Consider the following 19,169-nt stretch of genomic DNA (forward strand, 5'->3'; position numbering starts at 1 on the left):
TGAGAGAAAGAAAGAGTGAACACACAAGCACACATGGGGGAGAGACAGAGAGAGGGAGGGAATACCAAGCAGGCTCTGCACTACCAGGGCAGAGCTGGATGTGAGGCTCGATCTCACAAACCTTGAGATCATGACTTGGGCCAAGATCAGGAGCCAGACACTTGTGGCACCTTGGTGTCTCAGTTAAGTGTCTGACTTCAGCTCAGGTCATGATCTCACAGTTCATGGGTTCGAGCCCCGCATCGGGCTCTGTACTGAGAGCTCAGACCCTGTAACCTGCTTCAGATTCTTATGTCTCCCTCTCTCTCTCTGCCCTTCCCCCACTCACAGTCTGTCTCTCTCTCTTTCAAAAATAAATAAATATTAAAAAAACAAAAGAGTCAGACACTTAACCAGCTAAGCCACCTAGGCAGCCCGGTTTGTTTTTGATCCATATTCTTATTTTCACCATTAAAATACATATCAAGAAAGACCGTTGGAATGAGTACAGGATTTGGAGAATCCAGACTTAAGTTGAAATCTTATCTCTATACCTTATTAGCAGTATTACTATAATGTTGTTTTTAAAATAATATCACCAATTTTCCCATATTAAGGGAGAGTAAAAAAGAATTTGACATAGCTACAGTGAACATTGTTCCTATATTTTAAACTTCTTGAAAAAAATTAGAATTTTTAAATACTTTAAAAGTTTTAGTACTTAGCAGCCCCTCTGGAAAACAGTGTGGAGGTTCCTCAGGAAACTAACAATAGAACTCCCTTATGACCCAGCAATAGCACTGCTAGGAATTTACCCAAGGGATACAGAAATGCTGAGGCATAGGAGCACATGTACCCCAATGTTCATAGCAGCACTCTCCACAATAGCTAAAACATGGAAAGAGCCTAAGTGTCCATCAACAGATGAATGGATCAAGAAGATGTGGTTTATCTATACCATGGAATACTACATGGCAATGAGAAACAATGAAATCTGGCCATGTGTAGCAACATGGATGGACCTTGAGGGTGTTATGCTGAGCGAAATAAGTCAGGCAGAGAAGGACAAATATCATATGTTTGCACGTATAGGAGGATTAGGAGGAACTTGACGGAGGAACAAGGGGGAGAAGAAGGGCGGAAATGGTGGGGGAAAGGGAGAGAGGCAAACCATGAGAGACTCTTGAATGCTGACAAAAACTGAGGACTGATGGATGTGGGGGGGAGGGGGGGTGGGCATGGAGGAGGGCACTTTGGGGATGAGCACTGAGTGTTATGTGGAAACTAATTTGACAATAAACTATTTGTAAAAAAAAAAAAAAAAAAAAAAAAAGTTTTAGTACTTAGGAAGTCTTCATTGGCTTTTGTTTCTTGAGATTATTCCTGGACTTTCTCGGTCCTATTCTTTAAAAGCTTAGAAAATGTCTTGTGGTTCCTATAAGCTCTGCTATTCCCATCAGGATTCCCTCTTGACATAAGATATATTAAACAGAAAAACTTTGCCTCATTGAAGCAAAGAAATAGCAGCAGAAATAGTGACACAAACAAGTTAATAAGTATAAATAATGTATATTCTGGTATCCATAGAGGACTTACGAAGTTTGAGTAGGTCAAATCTGTAGGAGTGTGTGTGTGTTGTATATCAGACCATGAAAAAACTCAGGCAAGTGATATTTTTATTACATATGTAAATATATGTTCTTCCTACTTTACATCATGCCAAACAGAAAAACGTGTGCAGTGAGTAAAGGAACAAAATTTAAAAGGACATAAATGTTCACATTCTGAACAAAGAACTGGAAAGTACAGAACAAAAGATTATCAATGTGAATGAGGGTGATGAGAAGGAGGGGAAGAAGATCAGGTAGATAACTGTTTCCAGTGAAAATTTGGAGTTCTCCTGCCAGGTTCCTGTGTATCACATGAGGTAATGTATGAGAAGATGTTAATTAAAACGTAGTATACATGTTGATAATTGCTCTCATCCTGTTCAGAATCTTGGTGTGTGTTTGTTTCATTTCCATTTTGCTGTGTAGAAATTCCAAAACATAACTGTGAAGACTGGAAAGTCTTATGCACTTAATTCCTAGAGATAGAAATGTTTGTTCAAAGTTTGTTTTGCTTGCCATCAGATCCTACTAGTGAAAGAGTGAATTTTTGAGGTAATCCTTTTCTAGTTAGTAGAATATGCATTAGGGAACCATGATTGGATTTGTGGAGTATGATCTTTCATAAAAGACAGATTACTGCCAAGAAAGTGTTTTTACATAAAGCCTTAGAGAGCAGGCACACCTGAGCATTTAAGTCTTTCCAGTTTGCATAGTAAATAAATTGGAAAACATTATAATAAATGGGAAAATATTAGATCATGTTATCAGTGATCTGATCTTAAATGCTTTATTTTTCTATGATAATGCTTGGCCACATATTTAAGTACAGTAAGATAAATTATGAGGTAGCATTCTTTCTATACACTTGATGAAAGAGTTCTTAGCTAAATTGTTTTTTTTTTTTCCCAGCCTTCGCTCATTTACTAGTTTCTTTCAGAACTACTAGGTCTGGGTTACTCTTGGGAAGTTTAAAGGGCCTATTTATGAAGGGTGCATTTGTCTGTAACAGACAAAAGAGCTGTTCTGAACACAGAGAAGCAGCCACTGTTCTAACATTGCTTATTTGGCATCAAGGCTAGCATGATTACTTTTCTCTGACACTTCAGACTGCTTGACCTTCAGCTGAGAAATAGAAAAGTGTGGCACTTCTTTAGACCTCATAGATCAGCAAAACACATAAATGGAATCAGGGTCAGTCTTCCCACCTCCCAGCTTCCTCACACAGATGTACACCTTTCTTAGAAGCATTATGACTTGAATGTTGGAGATGGAAAAAATGAACTGACTTAGCATTGTGCTGTCTGTTCAGCAGAGCCTCACCCTCATTGCACCCCCATTTATTCACCTACGTGCTTTTTATTGTTAGAATTGGGAGCCTGATCCTGGTTTGCGAGCATAAATCATTAGAGTAAAAATAACTGTTGCTCCGCACATAACTGATCATTAAGTTACCATTTAGTTCAATTTCATGAGAAGTACGTGATTTCTGAAGACCCTTTAGGGGCTGTATAATTAGAAAAATACTATTATAAATGTTCAAGGATACGTAATAACATGTTTACTCATGTGTCTCTTTTGCTTTTAGAGAAAATGAAAAGAATCTGTTTCCTGGGATTGTTTGTCAGTTGAGTCTCTGCTTGTTCCAAATCAGGCAAACCATGGTTCCCATCACCTCTCAGTCTCCTGAGTGGTGGATGCCATAAACTTCAAATAGACTAGGTGTCACCAGCAGAGCTGGAATGAGAGTTTGGCGTTAAATTTTCTAATCAAAAGGGTCAGGTACCCCATGTGGGCAATAAAGATTGTGGGGCTAGCTGGATTTTCTTCATGTAGCACCTCTGGGAGCCTATGTGATGCAGACACTATGCAATCCAAGGGCAGATGTAGTTTGCATCATTACCCATGGAATCCCTCTTCCCTCCAGCACCACTTTTTTTCCAGTGCTCATTTCATAGGATGAAATACAGATAAAGCATGGGCTTTGAAGTCAAACAGATTCAGATTAGAATTTCAACTTGACCATTCTCTCTCTACTTTCTGATCTCAAGCCAGGGATTTTACCCCTCTGACTCTGTTTCTTCAGAGATTAAATACCTATTATAAGGATTAAATACAAGAAAAAGGCAAGAAACACTTGAAACAATGCCTGATATATGAAAGATACTCATTAAGTGACTGCTGTTGCTGCTGCTACAGCAAGTGATAAGGACCCAGAGCTGTATCTCCCAATGTCTTTTCTCTGAACTTTAGACTTGGGCTTTTTATCGGCCTGATTTTGGTTCACCTACATATCCCACAGAGACTTCAAATTTAGCATACACATCTGAACTTTTTATCTTTCCTGGCTGACTACCACATCCAATCAACTGCTACATGTGGCCAGCTTAGATCTCATATCCATTTTCTGTCTTCTGTTCCCAAACTGCATCATAGCTTGCTGAGGCTGCTCCAATTATCTTTTGAGTATTTTCTATATTACCAACTTGTCTTCACCACTGTGGCCCAAGTGATCATCCTAAAGACTTAAGATATCAACTTTGCTTTTCATAGTTGAACTTTCCAGGTCTCTAAAGACCCATAATGGGGTTTTCCAAACTTGCTGGGCTTAACAAATGAGACTTTTAAAAAATATATGGATTCTTGGATTCTCTCCAGAAGTCCTCTCTGAGTCCTTTCCTCTAGAGCTTCTGATCCAGAAGACCTGGGATGGAGTCCAGGAATCTGCATGTTAATAAACTACCAGTTACTCCTCCCATCCAAGTACTAACCAGGCCCGACCCTGCTTAGCTTCCGAGATCAGACGAGATCGGGCGTGTTCAGGGTGGTATGGCCATAGACAAACTACCAGTTACTCCTGATAATAGCCAAGTTTGGAGAACCCCCATATGTAAGTCCACACTGTGAATTTGTCCACTCTGTTGCATAGCACCTTTGATCACTCCCCAGCTTTCCAGTGCCCTCCTAATTAATGCTTGGAAACTTCCCACCATCAAGTTGCCTCAGGCCTCTGAGAGTCTGCACTTGGAGCACTCTCCTGAAATCTCTTTCTCTTCATCTCTAATTTTACGCCTTACCAAAGCTGAAAGCCAGGCAATATTGCAAGAATCCTTCATGGTGTCTCCTTTGGGCAGCCTACCTCAATGCCAGTAGAACTTGTCTGCAGTCCCTTTCTGTGTAACTATAGCATTTTCATATTGTGTTGTAATTTTGGCTTTATGTGGATCTCCAAGTAGACTCAAAACCTTAAGGATAGGGAGGGACCATTTCATTTCTCTATTCCCAGTATCCAACTCAGTTTCTGGAATATGGTAGAGGCTCATGAGTGCTTGTTGAAAGAATGAAAAGGAGAGAAGAAGGCTGGAAAGAATCCTTGAATTGTACTAGTAGCTATAAAATGTTCTTTGGAGCCCTGAAGTGTCAGGGACAGGTGGTGGTTAGCAAAGAGGCCTAAGTAGGGAGAACTCCTTCCTCTGTTTCCCCTCCTTCTGATTCAACCAAAGTAGCTCTCTTTATAAATTTTTCATATATTGAACAGTGTAAGGTTTCGTTGAAAAGAGAAAAGCTGATGCTCAAAAATTTGAAAACCATAGTACTGATTTGCCTTTATGAAACCCTTTTATACGCATTTCTACTCTTGTGCTTCAGAACGCAGCAGGAAAACTTGAAGAGCTTGAGAAAGTGACCTAAATTGGAAAATGAATCTATGAGGAAATACTAGAGATTTTTTAATCTGTTGGATTGTACTGTGTAGTACCACCCTGGGGCTACTTGTCCGTTTTTAAGCACCTGGGAGGTTATCATGAGAAAGATGCTAAGTAGTTGCCATCCATCTCCACAGAGGACCAAATGAGAAACATGAAGACTAAATTGAAAGAGCTGAGAGAATTCCTCTGAATTTATTTGAGGAGCATGCTTATATTTCCAAAACAGAGTCTTCAGGAAATAACTCTCCCTAAATATCAGAGACCATTTCTGCTTCAGCATAGATTGGTACATCATTGGTCACCGAACATTCGCTTTGAGGGATGCATACATAAATTACCACCCATGGAGATGTGTATGAACGTATGAATTAGAACTTTCATAAAATCCAGTGATCTTAAAATTAAGACACTAGTAGACTTGTCACAGATTCAAATTCTGGAATTCATTTGTAGCAACTTAATAGTGTGAAGTTATGAAATTAATATAACTTCATATGCTATTCATGCATAGCTCATCATAAAGACAACTAAATGCAGAGCAGCTCTCTTATAATGTTGCTTATTGAAGAGTAAGAATTTAACACCATCTCTTTTTTTCTTTTGAAAGAATTAGAGTTTTCTCACCCATATTTAAGGGAAAAACTGATTTTGCTCTCATATAGAGGATGTTTGTAAAATCTCAGGAATAAATTTTACTCTTTCGGACACAGTTCCTTTCATACCTTTGGGAAATCTGTAGCCCTGGTTGACAAATAGATTTGATCAGCATTTATCAAACTTTGTACAGATTCCATTGCCTTACACAAAAGCAGCTTGTGAGGTCAAATGTCACCTGTCCCATTTGGTATTTAAAACATATAACATTGTAAGGCTCTGAGAAGTCCTAGAGGATAGAAATCTGTTTAACTGTGTTTAATGCAGAATTTCCCAATTTTTTGACCACTTCAGGAAACATTGGATAGATATTTGCCTTCACATAGTTTGAATGTTAGTAGAAAGCATCATTTGTTTATCATACCTGAGAAGCTAGCAAAACAGGAAATAATTAGATGTATTCCCAAAGCCCCATGAAATGAAAAAACAAGTTCTTTTTAGTTTCACAAATTGTGAAGAAGGCCAGGTGAAACCAGAAGCATGAAAGGCTGTAGGAAATTTGAAGCACAGTAAGAACTCAGGGGCCTCCTCTCTCTCACTGTTGAGGAGAAAGCTAAGTTCTTGGATTCTTATAGGGCCAGCAACCCTGCCACTCAGGAATTTGTTTTATATACCCTTTTATCTTTGGACCAGAGCTTTATGTAACCTCTCCAAACCACACGCCTTTCTGGGGTTATCTCGCAGCTGCAAACTGCAGTCTCCTTGATAGATGTCTGCCCTTGGGAGATTCATAGAGATTGGTAGTGTGAGAATGAGAGCTGTTGCAGGTGTTCCTTCAAAGAAGAGTGCAGAAGTAATGATACATTCTCTTGAAAAGATAAACTTCCTAAAAATGTTTTTATACTCATTTATCAAGAGCTAACTGGGGGGGGGGGGGGGGGGNCAGAAGTAATGATACATTCTCTTGAAAAGATAAACTTCCTAAAAATGTTTTTATACTCATTTATCAAGAGCTAACTGGGGGGGGGGGGGGGGGGAAGGGTTTAAATGTATTATATACGTGTTAGGATAGATCAACTACAGTAACAGAAAAATGTTACTTTGATGTTCTTGTTTCCTGTTTCTCTGATAAGCCTCAACTTTCCATTACTAAAACTACAAACTTATTTATATCTACACCTGTTGTTTCCTTTTGCATTCTTTCCTTGACTCTCTTAGTTCTCCAAGGACATGGGAACCTCTTTTTCCTTTGTCAATTATTTTCTGTCTTTCCTCTGCCTTAAGTATCTCATCTTCTAACATTGTCCTATTATAAGTAAGTGTTCCTGGGGCACCTGGGTGGCTCAGTTGGGTAAGCATCTGACTTCGGCTCAGGTCTGGTATCACGGCTCATGAGTTTGAGCCCTGTATCAGGCTCTGTGCTAATAGCTCAGAGCCTGGAGCCTGCTTTGGGTTCTGTGTTCTCCCTCTTTCTCTCTACCCCTCCCCTGCTCATGCTCTGACTCCCTCTCCTTCAAAATAAATAAACATTAAAAAACAAATTTTTAAAAAAGTAAGTGTTCTTTGGTGCATCCCATCTTTTTTTTTTCTTTCATAGTTTATTGTCAAGTTGGTTTCCATATAACACCCAAGTGCTCATCCCAACATCCCATCTTTTTTTGTTTTTTAAGTCAGGCTGTTGAACTATAATTTGCATAGAGTAAAATTTACTCTGTTTAATACATAGTTTGGTGAGTTTTGACGAATTTATAGTTGTGAAACCACCACCATATTCAAGTAGAACCTTTCATCACCGCAGAAAGTACCTTCATCCACCTTTGCAGTCAATCCCTACCCTCCTTCCTCTGCCCTGGCAACTCCTGATCTGATTTCCATCCTTACAATTTTGCCTATTCTTGATTATAATATAGGTGAAGACATATGGCATATTGTCTTTTGTGATTGATTGGCTTCTTTCACTTAGCATACATTTTTGAGATTCATCCATATTATTATACATCTCAGTAGTTCTTTTTATTGTGAAGTAATATACCATGGTATGGATATTCCATTATATGAGTTGCCCAGTCATCTCCTTTTGGACATTTGGGTTCTTTACAGTTCCTGTATATTAGGAATAAATCTGCTACAAATATTCACATATAGGTCTCTCTGTGGACATAAGTTTTCATTTCTTCTGAGTAAATACCTAAGAGTAGAATTGTTGGGTCATATAATAAGTATATGTTTAACTTTATAAGAAACTGTCAGGCTGTTTTCTAAAGTGGCTGTAGAATTTTGCATTCCCCTCAAAAGTTTATAAGAGGTATAGTTGCTCTACATTCTCACCAGCCCTTGGTATATTTAATATTTAAATTTAGCCATTCTAATAGGTGTGTAGTGGTATCTCAGTGTGCTTTTAATGATCATTTCTGTAATGATTAATGTTTTCTTAAGCTTATTTGCCATCCTTGTATGTTCTTTGGTGAAGGTCTATTCAGACCTTTTGTTCATTTTTAAATTGAGTTATTACTTATAAAGAACTCTCAGAACTCAATAATATGTTCTCCATATGGTCCTTTCTTAGATTTGTAAATATTTTCTCTTAGTCTTTAGCTTTCTTTTCACTTTCTTAACAGTGTCTTTCCAAGAGAAGATGGTTTTAATTTTAATAAAGTTTAGCTTATCATTTTGTTGTAATTCATGATATTTGCTTAATAATCTGAGATCACAAAGACTTGTCTCTTCTATGCTAAATATGGAAATAATAAATGTGAGTAAAACATACAAATGTACTTCTCTTCATTTTTCTCCTGTGTTTTTTAATAAAATTTTAAAACATTTTTACTTATTTTTGAAAGACAGAGAGAGACAGAGCACAAGCAGGGGAGGGGCAGAGAGAGAGAGAGAGAGAAAGAGAGAGAGAGAGAATCCAAAACAGGCTCCAAGCTGTCAGCACAGAGCCCGATGCAGGGCTTGAACCCAACTGTGAGATCATGACCTGAGCTGAAGTTGGACATTTAACCAACTGACCCACCAAGGCACCCCTCTCCTGTATTTTCTTCTTACAGTTTTATAGTTTTAGCTCCTATATTTAGGTCTATGATCCATTCAAGTTAATTGCCTTGTAGGCAAGGATCACAGTTTAGTTATATTCATATGGATTGTTAAGCACCATTTATTGAAATTACTATGCTCCTTTGCTGAATTTTGGTGCCTTTATTGACATATAACATATATATATAATTAGTGTACTTATGTGTATATATATATTTGTTATAACACATGTTAATAAAGACCTCCCTCAACCCAACATGCCCATTCAGCTATGAATTCATCACTTCCAGTTCATAATTATTTATTAAAGACTAGTCTAGACTCACTGTTTCTGCCTTCTCACTTCTTACTCCTCACACTGGGCTATTTGTCCACCATTCCACTAAAACATCTATTGCAAGAATCATACTAGTCTCTGTTCTAAACTGACATGGGACACTCTTGTACTTGCTCATTTGATTCTCAATGGCCTTGACCTCAAAGACCCCTCACTCCTCTTTTGGATTTTTCTTCACTTGACTAATAAAACATCCCACCATCTTCCTTATTTTTCTTGTTTTTCTTTTTGTCCCCATGTGTCTACTTTGCTAGCTCTACTTCTTTTGACTATTTCCTAAATACCAATGTCCCATTGATTCCAACCAAAGCCATTTTTTTCTCCTTCTGTGTACATTTTCTCCTTATTCTCATCCAATCCCCTGGCTGAAAAAAAGTCTCAAGTTTACATCTGGCCCAAATTATTTCTGAGCTTCATTTCTGTGTATGTAATTGTCTACCAAGACCACAAGCTCTATGAAGAAAAGTACCTTGTATGTATCTTGTTTCCATTTGTATTCCCATGTTTAGCACACAGAATTTAACAACTATTTGTTGACTAAGTGAACAAATGAATACATGAACAAAGTAAGTAACCTGTGAAGTTGATATTATATCTTCTAATCCTAGTATAATATTTGAATACTGGCCTTTTTACTGATACCACATATATGTAGCAAGTACATGACTGTAGGCACAGGAGAAATAGATTACTTTTAGAATCACATGCTTAGTCTCTGCCATGGCTCAGTTTTCTTGTTGCAGTTGGTGGGGAGCCTTGGGATGAAGAGGTGGGAAATTGAGCTAGGCAGGAGCAGGCCAGAGTGAGAGAATGAAGAGACACCTGTCTGGATGTCACAAACACTGTGTCTCAGGTTTTTTAATCCAGCAATTTCCTTCAGGAATTAACCTGTGTTGTTTGGGGAATAAAATATTTTAATGGCCCTATTAAATTCTGATTGTAACTTTAGTTATAATACATTCTTCCTCTTTGACTTTTTGCCCAAGTTTTTATGTCTCTGTAACATTTTTTTCTTAGTACTAAAATGATTCTTAAGAGTTATAATGGAAGACATAAACTGGGTAATGTAGATTCTTTTGGCTCTAGTATGATGAATATTTTTATGATCTGTGTGTTCATATCAGAGAGTGTGTATGCTTGTTGTGGGCTTAGTGTTATGATTGGCACTTTGGGGGTATTTAAAAAAAAATACTAATTAGATACTATCTTCATTGGCCCCCTCAGGGAGCATACACCTTTAGGGATAGAAGAGCCACCACCAGCAAATAAACCACAACAGCCTTTAGGCAGTTTATAGTGTCTAGTACATGCTGCTTGGCAAGAAAAATAGTGTCCTGCCACTAGACATGTACTTTTGGCCTTGCCTGTCATTATGAGCTGTTCTGAAAGTGTTAAGGGTTTCTCTATAAATGCCCTTTTTATTTGTTCTGGAGCATGTGGTCCCTTACATTTCTCTGTCTCTCTCTCCTACATTTCAGTGAGCGGTTTCTGGTGAGACTGAACAAGAATGGTGGGCCAAGGAACCCAGAGAAGATAGAACGAATGTGTGCCCTTTTTACAGTATGTGCAAATTCTCTTTCCCTTCTCTGCTGTTGACTCTAGCCAGGGGCTGCTGTGTGGATTTTGTCACCCTGGAAACAAGCCTTTATTCTTACTTCCCCACATAATGGGGAGAATAGGACTTGATTTATGTTTCTGTCAGCTTTTAATGAAATACTTAAAACCGAAATCAGCTACAATTTTTAACTGAATTATTATTAAGAAATACAATCAAGTACATTTAACTAGTGTAGTTCTTATAAGCTATTTAATAGAATAGACAAAATCTGACAAAAGTCTTTCTTACTGTTCTTATTTAAGGTCACTGAGAATTTCTCTGATGTAGAAGTATAGTTTCTCTAAAGGCATCCACCAGATTTACAGCTTTGCAGTCTTTTAGTGAGTGCATAGTGCATAGAAGGAGAAACAAACTAAGTAGTTAATCTCTCTCACATATCAAATGGTGGGTCTTTTCCTGCTATGATCTATACTTTCATTTTTTCCAAATAACCATGCTGTCATGATGGTCTCTAAGATCATAGTCATCAGCTCAGAGAAGGTTTAGTAACCTGCTTATGGAAAGTGCTCAGCCTCACAGTACCACAATGCCTTGTGAATTCTTCAGGTTGATTCTGATTTACTAATATTTTTTATTTAGTTAAAAAAACTAAGTGTGCAGTTTTGTTTATTTTAGTTAGTTTATTTGCTGAAGGAAAAAACAAGACTGTGTTATAGTTTTAAACCACTTTTGACTCTCATGGATTCCTTGAACTGCTTCAGTGATACTGAGATACATTAAGACCCATTAATGAAAGGAGGTGTGATAGTCTCACAGTGTCACTGCCCTTATGTGTGGTGCATGGTTGATGGGTGACAGTCAGGTGGCTCAAAGCTTACATTGTGCCTCTTAGACATAAATGGGACTTATCTAAGGATCTGATATGTGACTTTCTCTGAAAAATAAAATAGGATTTGTTTACCTGACTTTTTTGTTCATTTACTACAACTTTATCTTTCAAAACCTCAGACAATGTTACTGCAGAATCAGAAGCCACTTTCACAGGGATTGTTCCTATCGAAAATGCTCCAGATGTACAGAAAGATTTATGAGACAAGTAAAGCTAAAGTGATTTTTTTTATCCATCATTGAGCTCAGCATTCAAACCTTATGAGATAATACAAAAAGAAAGAGTAGGTAAGGCATACCTATGATGGGGCACCTGGGTGGCTCAGTCAGTTAAGCATCTGACTTGGGCTCAGGTCATGATCTTACAGTTCATGGGTTTGAGCCCTGCATTGGGCTCTGTGCTGACAGCTAGCTCAGAGCCTGGAGCCTGATTCAGATTCTGTGCCTCCCTCTCTTTCTGACCCTCCCCTGCTCACACTGTCTCTCTCTCTCTCAGAAATAAATAAAAAACATTAAAAAAAAAAAAAAAAAGCAGACCTATGAAGGCAGTTACGGGAGGTACCATGGTTTAGTCTGGGAAAATCAACACTGTTTCTTCAGTAGGAGAAAGGGAAACAGTACAAGTTGTCATTAATTGGATTTAGATTAGAATTCTGAGAGAGAGCTTCTGAAGTGAGAGTGTCTAAACACCAAGGTAATCTCTGGGGCCATTTTTCTGAAACAGAATTAGAAAAAAAAAAATGAGACACCCATCTGTCTAGAATGCCTCAGTGACTGTAGGAGGTCTTTCTAGATCCTGGTTCTCTGACATTATTTGGTTAAAGCAGCAAAAGAAATCATTGATTCCTTGTTCTTTGGCATGGTAGGAACAGAGCTTTGTACATGTGCTGTCCTTGAATATCAGGAGTGCAGTTCTTGTCTCTTGAAAAATGAACTTAATTATGATGATATTTCAGTGTAATTACAGTAAATCAAAAATTTCATTTTGCAGCATTTTAATTATCTATATGGGCCCAGAGGCCTAAGCTGTGCTCTGACTTTATAAATCAAAGATGCACATAGCATTCATGAGGTGCTCTTATTCTGCCACAATGGGAAGACAAGGCTGCTAAAAATACCACTTTTATAGTTCCCTTTGCGGTACAACCCTGGATTTTTTTAAGACCCCAAAAAGTGATTTGAGAAATTTTTACAAAGCACTTGAAATTTTTGAACAAGATTGTCTTAGCCAGAATTTTCATGTTCTACTTTAAGCTATTTGAAATAATAATTTTGGTGGAACCTGTTTTCTCACTTAAGACTTGAGTTCCTCCTATGAGATAAAGGAGTTTTCCAGATTGACATATGTGCTACAAAGTTTGTGAGTAAATGCACAAAAATGCAGCCAGAACTGTGGTCATTGCCAGCCTGTTAGCCTACCTTAGCATAAGAAGAGAGGACAATACAAACTGCAGGTTTGCAGGATTACATAAGCAGACTTCAGAGCCACATTACAGACAAGCACATTATTCATGGTTCAACCTTGTTCTCTGTAAAACCTGTGTTTTTTTCTGCCCTTGTTAGATTTCAGAGCTTCCTGTCCAGGAAGAATTTTATCAAGAAGGAGGTGTTTCATATTTATGTGAATGTCTAATACAAATACAGTGAGGATTTTGCTGACTTTCATGATAAACAATGGCTATGTGTATGAGTGTGTGAGAATGTGTCTGTGGATTTGCTCATTATTCGATATTTAGTGATTCATATACAAGGCCTGGCAAATACTAAGGCCTCCATATGATTTGTTACATAAGTAAATGAATATATTTATTTTTTATCATATTTGAGTGACCAACTCAGAAAATGAACTTCTGCTGTTTTCCTTGCTTTCATTGTCATTAGATTTTCTACATTTATTTATACTCTTCTGCCTCTTCTGTAGTATAAGTATGAACAAATTGGCTTTCTTTTATATTTATAAATCCTATTATCTCTACAGAAAAAGGGCAGTTCAGGCATAGGAAAGTGAGTTGACTTTTCCATGTTTCGAATGGAACGTCATTAACTTGAGTCTAAGATGCTGAGCCCTGAGGGGCACCTGGGTGGCTTAGTTGGTTGGGCATCCGACTTCACCTCAGGTCATGATCTCATAGCTTGTGAGTTCAAGCCCCATGTCAGTCTATGTGCTGACAGCTTGGAGCCTGGAGCCTGATTCAGATTCTGTCTCTGTGTTCTCTGTGTCTCTGCCCCTCCCCCACTCACACACTGTCTCTTTCTCTCAAATATAAATAAACATTTAAAAATTAAAAAAAAAAAAAAAAAAAGATACTGAGCCCTGAAGAGACCTGAATAGTATTGGAGTGTATATGCTCCAGTGAGTAAATCTAAATTCAAATTCCGCCCACTAGATGAATGGTGGAAATCTCTCCTCGCATCTTGGTTTTACAGGTTTTGTGAGTATTTTAATATGGATAGTCCTACTTCGTACTTAGTCTTGAAGACTGTATGTTTACTAACTCTATGGTAGCTGTATTTAACTATACACTTATGTTTAATAAGGTAGCTTTCACATTGAAATTTGACATTGAAATTATGTGGGACTCACAATAATTTTATTTAAAATGTTTTTTGTACTGAATATTACCATTATATATTTATTCACTTCAAATAAATACCACAGAGAGTTCTGGATACCGTGTACAACATGGTTAAGACAGGGCCCCTACTTGGAACTACTTGGAAAATACCATAAATTATATTTAAGTTTTCTGTCTTCCATGTACTGAGAGCCAAGAGAGAGGTCCTGTGTTCATGTATACAACTGATATTAGTGTTTGATCATCTTTGGTAACTGACTTGCATTCTGAGATATAGGGATTAGTAATTACATTGGTTATTTGATAGTTTGGATTAACACAGTCCAAGCTATATAGAGGAACCATTCATTTTGAAATGTGTCAAACATTTCTATATCTTTCAGTAAATAGATATATTTCAGTCCCTAAAAAAGCACATATAAGTGGTAATCTGTTTTTTAATTTTTATTTAGTAGCCATTTTTAATACGTGTCAAAATACAGTGATATTTTGAGGATACTGTTTTAAATTACATTTCTAAATTAAAGGAACTGGTGAAATGGAGCCTGAACCATCCTTTTTCAATATCGAAAGACGTCCTTCATGTAAAAATATTTCTTTGTATTTCCAGAGATACCAGTTTATGTTAAATTATTTTGTACTCTATTTCATTATAAGCGTGTTTCATTATTCCATCAAGAATTTGGTGAGACATCATAACCATCTAGAATCTAAAAGTTTCAATTTCACCCTTGCTCATTACTTTTCAATGTCTCCTTTCCTTTCGTATGTTTTGTCCCACTCCACGGGGCAGAGCTGGGACTACAGGGAGGTAAGCAAAGCCCAGGACCCTGAGAGTGAGACCTCCTTAAACTTTGCATCTTAGATGCCTTACTTGCCTCACCGTGGTCCTATCCCTGCAACAAGGTATAAAAATAAAGCGAACATGGAGACTCTGGATCTCAAGGCTCATTCGAAGTTACAACTGCCACTTGATTGTCCCTTTCCTGGCTTTACTAAAAAGACAAAAGACTGTGGCACCAATCAAAAGATGAAAGATAGGAAGGAAAGGAAACTAAGGGAACTTTTCTTTAGAAACAAAAGAGAAATCTTGGGACTCTGTCCCATTAAGGACAGAGGTTATTCCATCAATCATCATCAACTCACAGCAGTATTTCAGAATAAATAGTGGGTTGACCTGGTGAAAAGTCTGAAACAGAGTATACATTAAAGAGTATTTTATTACTTTAAGTACAATGAAAGTATAAATACATAATCATGATTTTTATAATAATAAATAATAATTTTTATTTCAAAATGTGTTCTTAGCATAAATAACGTAATGTATAAAGTCATTTTCATAACTCTAATTTTAAAAGTCCCTGATTGGATTAGATTTGTTTATTTATAGGAAGCCCTTAGAATTTTCCAGATAAGATTATTTTCAGCATTATACTTCAGTATGGATGATGCATATCTAAATTTAGAAGTGGACATCCAATTATTGAGGTTTCATTAAGGCTAAAATACTCTATTCACAAGGGAACACATCTAGTGTATAATAATCATTGTGGACAACAGAACAAACATAAAATTAGCATAGAATAAACTTAGAATTTTCATCATTAATAAGGTTATTGGTGTTTTCCTATTTTTTTCCTGCATGGAATACTCCTTTTGTTATAAAATTTTTTATGTAATATTATAATTAACATGGATAAGGCAATATCAAAATGATTTATAACGTGAGAACTCTTATAGATATTTATTGGAAAAATATTATCAATAAGATAAAGTTCCAGAGGCATATAGGATATTCAAACTTTCACTGCAAGAATCTTATAAACACTGAACAACTATGTGCTTTAGTCCCCTCCCCATCTGTAACATCTGCTAAAAGCAACAAAAGCAAATGATTATGAGGTTCAAAATGAACTTTTATTATTTTCTGTGTGTTCATTGCCTTACTTTACTTGTTTCTTTTTCTTTTCTTAGGATTTGAGCAGCAAAGATATGAAGAGAGATTTATATATAGTAGCACATGTGATACGAATAGGTACTGTCGACCTTATCCGTTCACATGACTAAGACCAGCCCACCTTGGGATAAGTATCTACTACGTTTGAGCTTTATCATCTCCCTAGCTCTTACCTACTATGTCATGTCTTAGGTTGAGAGTCCAGTTTGTATTGGAACTCTACCTTAGGCTCAGCTGCTATGATAGCTGTGAATGTGACATAAATGAAAGCATGTTTTTTTTTCACTTAAAATCTTCTGCTCCCTGCTTGTTTTTGGACCCAAGCTCTTTATTTCAAGTGGTCTGATTTTTCATATTCTTTCCATCATAATGCCCTGCCTTTGTACCAGCTTTCCACTTCAGAGGTCTTACAGCAGGTTGCAGACTTGCCAACTTAATTGGTGGTGAATGGCCTTTGTTGCGTTTTGTTTCCAAAAGTATGTATCTGTGCTGTTTTCCACTAAATTATAGTTATTGTCTTTGCTGCAGTAGATGTGTGGTATATCACTTTCACCCCCACCCAAGATGAAAACAGTAATTTTTGCTACTGTTGGTGATTTGTTCAGCTTTATTTCAGGCATATGGCATAATTTGGGGGGTATGACTAACCAAGTCTTCCTCCATAGGAATACGTACATTTTTGTCAAAGAATATTTTTTAATCCTTTGCCAACAAAACACCTATTTTGCTATACTTTTGGGTTTTGTTTTGCTGTACTTAATAAGCATTTGCTGAGGTTCCAGTTTGGTTTTTACAAGTCCTCTTGCCACTATAGGCACAGCCTTGGTAGGCAGGAAAAACAAGGTCCCATTCACTTTCTGAGACTGCTTTGGCTCCAGCAGTGCTTCAGGAGCAGCTTTGATGGCAAAATTTGGTTGGAAGAATAACACATTGCTACTATCTTTACATACGTAGTTTTTACCTGGCAGCTAAAACATTAAACTTTGTATCCTTGATATGCCTAAGAAGTTTAAGTCTATTAACACAGTGGTTTTTCTAAGAAATTTGTAAAACCACTGTTTCATTCTAATATGATTAATAAATGGACTGTTGATATTAAGGTAGATAATAAAGATGATGATTGAATGTGGTGCAGAGGAAGAGCCCTGGCCAAAGACCTGTTTGGCATTCCTCCAGATAAAGATTCTGCATCCTTGGATGGCTCCCTTCGATCCTAAGTTAGTCTTCCCATTTAAGCGCCTATAGCTCTGGCGTCTTTGGATGACAATCAGGTGATACTGAAGAGGAGCATGGAGTTCTCAGTCTAACTGGTGTTTTCTGCTGTGCTTCAGGCCGAATGCTCCTGAATGACTCAAAGAAAGGCCCTGCTCACCTGCACTACCGGCGACCATATGGCTGTGCGGTCCTAAGCATCCTGGATGTTCTGCAGTCGCTCACAGAATTAAAGGAAGAAAAGGATTTTGTTCTTAAGGTTTACACGTAAGTAATAGACATCAAAAATACTAATGATTTGCAACATAAGGCATTCCAGCACTACCTTTGAGAGCAGCAGTGCTCAAGCTTTATGGGACACAGAGCCACCAGAATATGTAGGATAGGGAGTTTTTTGAAAATGCAGAGATTTTGATCTAAGGTTTGTGGTGGGGCCCAGGAAGCTATATTTTTAGTAAGTTTCCCAGGTGATCCTAAAGCAGCTGAATTTGGAAAATTCTAAGCTAGAAGTCTGGCAGTATAGACTTCTATACTGCCTTTTCTATCTAGGATTAACCAACATTATTACATTTTTATAGAAAAACTAATAGTACAATTTCATATGTATTTTGGATGTAAAAAAGTCATCTTTGTCTAAAGATGCCCCCTAGCTATTGTAACTGAGCTAGGTACCGATGCAAATTGCTTCAAAGAACAATCATGAGTCAAATTGCCTGTCTAAAGAAAAGCAAGATTTTCTAAGGAGCTATGGTTTCACTCTTCACTTCTGGGACCACAGATCCATAAGTCACACCCAACTAGCCCTGGCATTATTTTTAGTGTTCAACAGCCAATGGATCTGCCTTATAGAAGCAGTGCATCCTCCTCCTGATTCTTATTAAGCAACAGAAAGAAACAAATGAAGAAAACAACCCACAAAATTGAGGCATATCATCTGTCTTTGCAGGTAGAGACTTAGGAATGAATTGTAGTGCTGAAAACATGATCAGTGGTGAGTTTAGTGAGTTTTTAAAGCAAGTGTGTTTCTAACTCTGAGAATTAAAAAAAAACAAAAACAATGATCTGTCCTCTTTGGTTTTAACCCAATACTGTTTTTCCAAATGAAATCTAATAGTGTCAATCACCATGTTAATATATCTGCATCATAATATTGTGTGGATATTTTTCTGTATTGTCTGTTCTAATTCAGGCATGAAATGAACTTAGTTCACAATTACACTTAATTTGGGCCTTTTAAAATCAACCACATTTTATTAATTTCAAAATATAAGTCCAGACCCCTTTATTACCTGTTTTGCCATAAGTACTATTCTGTTCAGAGTTCTGTACATTATGAGATGAGGATCTTCCTTTGGAATAGTACCCTACAAAGGAAATTTTGGTGGGTTTTCTCTTCCTTTCATGCATCAGTCAGAGACTTGCTCCGTATACCAAATCTCTTCATTGATGACTGGCAGGAACTGCTTCTTGAAACATCTTCCTCCCTTTGAAAAGGACTAAACAGGATTCCAGAGTCATCATCATTATCTTTTACTCCACTTTATCCTCCCCAAGGGCAAGGAGTTTGTAAATAGCACTCCTGAATTGCATCTCTTTGCATGTATCAGCTGTTCCTTGCTTCAGTGCAAGTTCTCATTGTGGATAGGGGCTTGCACAGCATCCCTCTTGAAATCATGCTGTCAGGCTTAATTGGCCTAATTGCTTCTTTTTTTTTTTTT

General features: G+C 37.3%; 1 protein-coding gene across 1 annotated transcript in view; it reads left to right on the forward strand.

The window, feature by feature from the left end:
- DOCK3 (dedicator of cytokinesis 3) overlaps positions 1 to 19,169 on the forward strand; it is a gene marked incomplete at its 5' end in the record, with an annotated part of 183,663 nt that overhangs the window by 34,693 nt on the left and 129,801 nt on the right. Inside the window, 3 exons of the mRNA XM_039243629.1 lie at positions 10,739 to 10,820; positions 16,257 to 16,317; positions 17,571 to 17,718. Coding sequence (XP_039099560.1) covers positions 10,739 to 10,820; positions 16,257 to 16,317; positions 17,571 to 17,718 — 291 coding nt within the window. The remainder of the gene's footprint in view (positions 1 to 10,738; positions 10,821 to 16,256; positions 16,318 to 17,570; positions 17,719 to 19,169) is intronic.

Source organism: Hyaena hyaena, unplaced genomic scaffold (assembly GCF_003009895.1).
Source record: "Hyaena hyaena isolate Hyena2069 unplaced genomic scaffold, ASM300989v1 scaffold_231, whole genome shotgun sequence".
Classification (NCBI taxonomy): Eukaryota; Metazoa; Chordata; class Mammalia; order Carnivora; family Hyaenidae; genus Hyaena; species Hyaena hyaena.